At 46.2% G+C, this 8,696-nt stretch overlaps 1 protein-coding gene across 4 annotated transcripts; it reads right to left on the reverse strand.

Annotated features, from left to right (window-relative positions):
- Window positions 1–209: 209 nt before the first annotated feature.
- On the reverse strand, window positions 210–7,386 carry LOC112891182 (zinc transporter 10-like). Of its 4 annotated transcripts, none has more exons than XR_003228440.1 (10): window positions 7,216–7,386; window positions 6,555–7,091; window positions 6,256–6,313; window positions 5,447–6,165; window positions 4,570–4,719; window positions 4,093–4,462; window positions 3,455–3,546; window positions 2,096–2,377; window positions 983–1,873; window positions 210–880 (listed from the first exon to the last, which is right to left on the reverse strand). XR_003228440.1 is itself a non-coding variant. In XM_025958113.1 (6 exons), the coding sequence occupies exons 2-6, from the start codon at window positions 6,567–6,569 to the stop codon at window positions 4,157–4,159; spliced, it is 1,248 nt and encodes a 415-aa protein (XP_025813898.1). In that variant the 5' UTR covers window positions 6,570–7,091; window positions 7,216–7,385; the 3' UTR covers window positions 3,776–4,156. The 4 variants fall into 4 exon arrangements, 1 of the variants encoding a protein (XP_025813898.1); XR_003228439.1 differs by having other exon boundaries at window positions 983–1,915; XR_003228438.1 differs by having other exon boundaries at window positions 983–2,377.
- Between the last annotated feature and the right edge of the window lie 1,310 nt (window positions 7,387–8,696).

Genomic DNA, 8,696 nt, shown 5'->3' on the forward strand with positions numbered 1-8,696 from the left:
AAGAGCATAGCATGGAGATCTAGATCTAGATAGAGGCAAAGAGAGCTCCATTTAAGCTTTAGAACTAAAAAAACTTAAAAAAGATTTGAAATTAACATCAAATTGCCTCCTAGAGCCCCCAACTCGAAAAAAATCAAGTTTAAAACCTTCCCACTCTTTTTTTGGCAGCACCTTCTCTGAGCAAGCAATAGGCTGTTAGAAGAAGAAAAAAAGATAGTACCTAAATTTTTATAGGTATTAGAGGCGGATGATGATGTTAACCATCTCTAAAAATACATTTCCAAGGGTAGGTGGCGTCATCACTTGTCCTTAAAAATGAGCTCTAGTTTTAAGGCGGATAACAGCGCCACCTGCCCCTAACAATTTTATTTTTAAAGGCGCACGACGCCATCACCTGCTTCTGAAAATAGGGCTTATTTTCAGGACGGGTGACGCTAAAAATATTTTTCAGGTGCAGATCAACTATTTTTCAGGAGCGGGTCAACTGTAACCACGGATTACCTTTTGACCGGTGCTTGGAAAAATAAAAAAAATGAAGCGTTGCTGCCTATCATTTATATAGTAGTGGTTGCTCTGGGTCGGTCAGATGGCGAAGAATATTCCTCCGATCCACGCAGAGCTCACGCCTGCATGCCCATTGTTTGCCCTGATCTGTCTCAGCAACTTGCCAACAACCATAGACCACGGCGTGCCAGATTCTTCGTTTTGTCCTGGGTGCAGCCACGTCATGTCGTTTTGTTGTCACTGCCTCGTCCCGACTCCCGACCCGAGTCCTGCCTTGAGAGTTCAGTGCTACTGCCTCTCTCTGCTCCGTCTTCATCCTTGGAGATTCATTACCTGTTTGACTGCAATGCGAACCTGATAAAAGGTTCAGTAGCCTCTGGAAAAAGAATAAGAAAACATTTAGAGCAAATCATGTGTATCCCGTCAGACTTTAGTTGCTGATGTAGGAAAAGTGGAGAACACATCGTACATATGGTACCTGACAATGCACTCAGGTCGGATTTGTCTCCAAACGGAGAGAGGAATCTCCCCCAAGCAACTCGCAAGTCCCATTTGATCAAACAGATCCGTAGCGTCCATGGAGCACTAGTGAAAGATGGTAACTGAAATAGCAGCACAGGACTTTCATCTGAAGAACACATCATACTCTACGGGCCTTGCAGGATTTGGTCTTCAGGGAGCTTGTGGCAGGAAAGATTGCCCGATGACCCTTCTTCACGTGCCATTTGTAGATACTCTGCAGGCCACATCTACTTGAAGACATACAGTCATCATCACCTCTAGCAACTTGCAGGAGCAACCAATTTCATGATAGCGCCCCTTCAACAGTTAGAAAAAGTACAAATTGTGATGACAAACTTGGATGAAGCAAGGCAATTTGTTTTCTCATCCAATTGCTAAGCGTTGCTAATGGAGGCAGGAATGCTTCATCTGCTGGCTCTTCCAGTTTTCAAAACCAAATGCCATGGCCACGTCAAAATCTTTCAGAAACGAATCCATCTCTGCGCTGCTCGAGCACACAGCACACCCAAGTCCTTGACGTCCATGATGGCAGGCTCCCGTATTCCCTGTCTAATGATACTGACACACCACCGTGCAATGCGCCCGTGCGCCCGTGCTTGCCAGGACATCGGGAGCGCAGATTCCTCCACGGGCAGCCACTGAAACACTGCAGAGAGACCCTCTCGCTGTTTGACAAAGTTGCCACAACTGGTAGAGCAGACGGCGAGACGGATTCGTCTGCCTGACGCCCTGACCTGATCAAGTGGCAGTCGTATCATGCTGTTCACTGGGCCTTCAGAGACTCGTTGGAGTCTATATTCCATTGGAGCTCCTCCCTACTCTGTCTCTATCCGTCGGAAGCCATTGCCTTTAGGTACAGGATATGTATGAGTAAGGATGCCGTTTCATTCTGCAGTTGAAGTATTAAGTAAAGGACATGTGACCAGGTAATAAACATGATGGCTAAGTAGTATATGTCATCTAGTTTTGCAGTTCAAGAACTGGGAGAGCACAAATCAGAAGAAACCCTGCCTGTTTCATCCTCATCTACACTTTGATGTGAGGAACTAGACGATAAGAACCGTTTTACCTGACAATCCACTTATGCTTGAGTCCCTCCAAATGTCAAGACAGATTTCTGAGGCAGATTTGCAGGTCACAACTAATCAAACAGTCATCAGACTTCCCCGGCAGGTAATGGTAATGGATCTCCCTCCCGGCCTCACAGGATTCCTGGACAATTCAGTGAACAATGAACACAGATGGTATCACCATAGCTGGCACTGCCTGCCTCTTCGACTTGTTGGCGAACAAGCTTCACAAGTCCATGGGCCCATCATGGACAATCAGCATTTGGTATCGACATTGATCCCTACAAATTATTTGGGAGCAAGAGCAGCACGGTTGAAAGCAGCTGGAAGAAATAAGAAGAGTAAAATGCACCGCCGATCCTCGAACTTGGCTCAGGGTGTCATTCCGGTCCCTAAACTTTCAAAATGCCCATTTAAATCCTTAAACTTGCTAATCATATCACAGGAGGTCCAAATCACAGTTGTTTAAGCTAAATCGAAAGTTATATAACTTGTTCAAATAAAAAATTATATACACATAAAAATAATTTATACCAATTTAAATACAAAAGATCTATAGAAAAAATTGTAAAATAAGAAACTCATATGATCAAATTTGTAAAAGAAATAGAAAATAAAAAGGATGAATTTTGGAGGAAATATTGGAAAAGAAAATATTTGGCATAAAGTTTTGAAACAATTTTTTGGAAAAAATTAGAAAATATAAGAGTTGAGCAGAAAATTTCAAAATAAAATTTGAACCCGCATGTAAGCTCCACGTAACTTGAACACTTCCACTTTATAACTTAAAAATGATAATGTGGACCTCATGTGATATGATTAGCAAGTTTGAGGATCCGAATGTGCATTTTGAAAGTACGGGGGACCGGGATGACACCCCGAGCTAAGTTTGAGGACCGGCGGTGCATTTTACTCAAATAAGAACACATATTTGTTTGATTGTCATTTAGCTAATCTTTGTTGATGTATACATGACTGGGTACATATCTGCACCCAGTGAAAACTGGCTAGTGTTACAAACTTGGAAACTTTCTTAGAAAACATATCTATAAGTAAAAAACTTCAAAACAATCACAATCCATAGGTGAGGTTGTGTCATGGTTCCACACAAAATTTCAAGTCCCAAATCAATCACATTTGAGAGATGCAAAAATGACCAATCTCGTGCACATATGCACAACATGACAAGTAGTAAGATATGTGCGTCCATTTATTGTCATGTTTGTATCTCCCAAATGGGATTGAGTTTGGACTTGAAATTTCATATGAAATCGTAATACAAATTCATCTGCTGATGATGAACGTTTCAAGATTTTGATAACTTCTAAATATGATTTCTAAGAAAGTTTTCAACTTACATGAATTGATATCTGAAAATGGCAAGTGGATTCTATCCAGTCACTGACTGAACCAAAAAGTGATGAGGATGCAACACCCATATTCACCAGACCTGCATGCAAGCCAAGAAAGATTATTAATACATGTTCTGTTTACCCAAAATAATGAGAAAATGTGCAGCAGTGACACAGAGAAACACAAATTCATAGTCATTCTCATTCAGAACCAAACCTGATCCTGAAGCTATAGGTCAAAGTAATTATGGCCAATTTGCCACAAAGAAAACGAAAAAAAAAACAACAGTGCTCCAACACTTAATTTCCAACATCCACACTCTTCCATACTTAAGAAATATTCTTGCAAGACAGCCTTGATAAGTATTTTTTCTGTTTAGTATACATCTGTGAATACTGATATGAACTCAGGAACCACTTGTTCCCTGAACTGTATTCATTATTCTTCCTCTATCCATCACAATCTGTCCCGAAGAGGGACTTTGTTTTGCAGGATCAAAACAAGGACTGACTTGTATGGCCCACCGCCCACCATCATGAAGTGAACAAACAAAAGAATATAGAAAAAGAAAATAAAAGGAAAATGAAGAAAATTGCCCCCTATTTTCACCAAGAATTACAACTAACAAACAGCTAGAGAGCACCTGCAGCTATGGAATTCAATTAAGCAGGTCCTCTCAAGTATTTGCTTCACTTGCATCCTCCTGACTAAGCCCAGATGGCAAGAGACGACATGGACATAGCACCAAGGAACAGCGCAATGTAGGAACCAACTTGCAGTCTCGGGTTGCAGCTCATCCTTTTGCTGAGGAAATCAGCAGCAATGAGGTCCACCAAGGCCATGTAGATCAGTATACCGGCCGACATGGAATCCAGGATGCCCTCCACCACCAGCGCCCTCGGGCTGTTGGGGTTGTAGAACGACGAGACACCTGCCCCCATAGTGATCCCGGCAGGTGTTGTGATGGCGAAGAAGATGGCCATCAGGAGTGCAGAGGAACTCTTGAACTGAGCCTGCATTTTTTCGGACAATGAAAAGCAAGTCACAAATCACAGGCACATCCATTTGTCTTCAAGGAATAATTGTTGGCCCAAATCATAAAAAGGATCTAGATGTTAACCTCAGAAATGCAGCCACCCAATGCAAAGCCCTCAAAGAACTGGTGGAAGGAGAGGGCAGCGACCAGAGGTCTGATGGTACAGGGGCTCTGCGAAACACCCAACGATAGGCCAATGATCACCGAGTGCGATACAATCCCAAGCTCGAGAACCTGGTTAACAATAGAGCATATCAGTACCCACCATACTACAAGATTGATGCCTTCTAGCATCCACACCATACTACAAGATATCACACATTTCATATCTCTACTCTTCATTTGTAATCAATATCTATATAAGCTCCAAATTTTGGAGCAATTTCAGGCCATGGTAGTGTTTATGGTTCCAAGGCTTAACTATTCATAGGACTCACTGACAGGTGGATCCCAAAATAGGTGGACCCCATCGCAGTTGGGTCCGGTGAACAGTTGTTTATGACTGTAACTAAAATATTCCTGGCACGTGGGTTCCGTAGATCCACCTACCCTGTCTATGTTTTTTTACAAAAAAAAAACAATAATGCCTTAAGAGTAAAAAATCGGTTTAACCTGCTTTGATACACTGAAAGAGTCTCAGATGAACCAGTAACAGGTGTTGTCCCATGTATTGTTTATGATCTGACTGTTGTAGTATAAAGAACCCCCCCCCCCCCCCCAACACCAAAACAATCATGTAGTGCAATAAGGAAAAAAGAAGTGCTCGATGTGAGCATGGAGACATGCGTGAATATAGCTCCAGGTAATGTAACTACTCTTTGCAACATCGCTAGGGGATAATGCCACTCTAGTAACGCAAGAAGCAAGAATCACGACTTCATCATGCCACTCGAGCCATGTTAACTTGCATAGCTTTTGTTTTGTAGCCTTTTAGGATGGAAGCTCAGGACCATGAACGTACCTGTGAGACAACAACGTGGCGAGCCTGAGAAGGCTCTTCATCGTGTCCATGGCCATGGCCGTGGCTGTCGTACGACGTTCCTCCATGGCACGAGCCGCGCCCGTGCGCGTGTCTGTGCCTGTGCGCGGCGGCGTGCGCGCGCATCCCGACGATGTGCATGGCGTCCTCCTTGTGGCCTCCCCCGTCCCTCCCTTCGACGTCGCCCCTCGCCGCGAGCGCGCCGTCCTCGAGCAGCGCCGCCACGATCTCCTCTCGGGAGCTGCCATTGGCGGCGGCGGCCTGTTCCTCCTCGCTACGGTGCTTTTGCTCGTACATGTGCGTGCCGACGAAGTCGACGACGAGCGTCCCGAGCGCGGCGAGCATGGCGACGAACCCCGGGAACGGGAACCGGCGCCAGGGCACGGCCGGGAGGCAGGGGTCCGTGAGCGCGTCGTTGGCGTCGTCCAGCACATGCACGAACCCCGTGGCCAGGATCACCCCCGCCGCGAACGCCTTGGCGAGCACGAACAGGCCGCCGGTGGAGGACGACGAGGACGGCGGCGCCCCGCCGACGCCCCGCCCGCGCCAGCGGCGGCCGAGGAGCGGGATCGCGACGCCCGTCGCACCGGAAACGAGGATGGCCGCGACGGCCACCATCTTGAGCCCGAGCGCCGCCGCCTCGTCGCGGCACTCCTCCTCCTCGGCGCCAGGCGGGGCGCAGCTCGCCGTGGACAACGACGCTGCCATCACCAAGCGGTCCATGAATGCCGCGTCAAAATCACACCGAGAGAGAGAGAGAGAGAGAGAGAGGAATTTGTTGCTCTGCTTACCTGCTATCTGCTGGAGGTGCGTGCGGAGGTAAGGCACGTACGACGATTCCATCATTTCCTGCAATCACAGCGGCGCAAGGACCGAATGAATTCTCAACCAGAACATGCGAATCGGATTCGCAATCCAGCGACGCGAGCAGTGGGGGAGGAACTAAGGAAAAAGGGGGGGAACGGATTTGCATCGAGAAGAAAAGCGAGGAACGCAATGCCGGATGCGGCGGAGCACACGCGGCGAGCAAGGAGCGGCGCCACGAGCTCCGAGAGGATCAGATGGGAGGGGGGGAGCAGGTGGCGCGCACCTCGAGGAACGGCATCGCCGCCGCGGATTTCTTCTGCTGATGCGAAAACAAGTACCCCCTTCTCGAACAGTCCGCGTGCTCGTGCGATCTCACTCGACCATTTTATACGCGCGGGCGGAGGCGGGGGGAGAGGGAGGGAGGATGGGAGAGCCCCGCCGCCGCAGGCAGGCAGGCAGGCGCCCCCCACCGCTCCACGTCGGGCGCACGGCGTGGCGGCGAGGATGTCGTCACCCCCGCGCGGCGAGCGGTGGGCCAGCTCGGGCAGTCTCGGGAGTACGCGGTGGGCCCCTGGGGCCAGCGGCCCGCCCGCGAGGGGGATTCGGCGACCCGGGGGCTTCCGGCCTCCGAGCGTGGAGCGACGATGTCGACACCATGGCGCGAGCCTGGTGTCTGGACCGAGCGAGCGAGACGTCTTGCGTTTGGACTTTGCGACGCCGACCTGCTGCCCTCTCTGCGTGCGTGCCCACGAATCTCTCCCCGGAACAAACAGCCGAATTTGCTTGTGGGTTAGTAGGTCGCCGAAGTGACGAGACCAAGCTGCTTTTTCCAATGGGGGCAAGAACCCGTATTCGAAAATCATTAGGGGGGGGGGCGCAAAACATGTCGTTAGATGTACCAGTTCCATACGCGGTTAGGTAGAGTAGAGAGGATTAAAACTGACCATCACTGTCATGCCAGCCAGCGAGTGTATGTGCATGACAATGGCCACCTTAATCTCGCGAAAACAACCCTAAAGCTGCACTGCAACAGGCCCCGGCATCTCACGTCGCGCGCAGACCGTGGCCCGTGGCGCCGCAAGTGCAACGAACTGCAGGTAGGGATGGTAGTGAATTATGGAGCTCCCTTCAGGATCCAATAAATTTTTAAACCCTTAGCAACTCAAACCAAACTCTCATCCCACCTTCTACCTTATGTTTAGGAGAGAGAGAGAGAGGGGTAAAAATCAGCTCCAACGAACCCCTCATCCGGTTCCTAGCTTTGAGAGACCTCTCATCCGACGTCGCTCACCTCTCAGAAGTAGGAGAGGGAGTAGGAGCCCTCATCCTTCACCGGCTGTCCGGCTGCAACTGCAGAGCTCTCCCGCTTTGCATCGGACTTCTCCGAGCCGAGGGCGCAGCTCCGCACCACCCCACCTGCACCCACAGTTCTCTCAAAAATAGGATAGGGGCACAGTAGCCGCACATTAATATTTTCTATTGTAACCCTTCATTTCAAAATGTACATGATTTTAACTTTTCTATTTTTAGCTTTTCTAAATTTATAGTATTTGATACACCTAGATATGGTGAAAACAAAATTAGAAATTTAGAAATACCAAAACGATCTACATTTTAGAATTGAAGGAGTTCTACTTTGTTAAACCCAATAGATCGTATCTTAGAGATACGGTGGCCCCGGTGACATTGTCATCAAATCTCTAAGTACTTCAGTCTAATGAAATTATATGATTTTGTTTGTTCAGAAAGAAAAGGAAAATATGATCTTGTTTGTTCAGAAAGGAAAGGAAAGGTCTACTCCCTCCGTCTTCATAAGAACGCAAGTCTTGTTTCCTAAGAAGTCAAATAATTTCAAATTTAATTAAATTTATAAAAAATAATATTAATATATCTCCAAATAGATTTATAAAAATATATTACACAATTAATCTGATGATACTTATTCTATAATATAAATACTGATAATATTTATATAAATTTGAAATTGAATTTAAATTTTTTGACTTATCAGAAAGCAAGAGTTATATTTCTATTAGGATGGAGGGAGTACTTCAAACATAGAAGAAAATTAATGCAAAATATAATTACTCCTAATTCTGCTATCGTTTGTCTCACGTCAAATTTTGTAACTTCCATAAAATTTATAGAAAAAATTAATAACATCTACAATACCCAATAAATACATTAGCAAGTTTTTTTATGAATCTCAATAAACTAATTAGATGTTGTAAATATTTGTATATTTTTCTAGAAACTTCATTAAAGTTAGATAATCAAATCTGCAATAACATAACATGTATTCAGCTCAGAAATGCAATAACATAAGAATGCATTTTAGAACACACGAGTACATACCAACAACAGTATGGAGAGAATCAAACCTGCAGCATTACCCACATCGCATGTATTCAGATCCGAAATGCAA

This window comes from Panicum hallii, chromosome 4 (assembly GCF_002211085.1).
Source record: "Panicum hallii strain FIL2 chromosome 4, PHallii_v3.1, whole genome shotgun sequence".
Taxonomy (NCBI): domain Eukaryota; kingdom Viridiplantae; phylum Streptophyta; class Magnoliopsida; order Poales; family Poaceae; genus Panicum; species Panicum hallii.

Excerpts from the sequence above, each read along its gene's own strand:
- LOC112891182 (XM_025958113.1), bottom strand. Across the intron at positions 6,166-6,255 it reads GCACCTCCAGCAGATAGCAG|CGTCGTTGTCCACGGCGAGC; the intron begins GTAAGCAGAGCA and ends TGGTGATGGCAG. Across the intron at positions 4,720-5,446 it reads GCCACGTTGTTGTCTCACAG|GTTCTCGAGCTTGGGATTGT; the intron begins GTACGTTCATGG and ends ATTGTTAACCAG.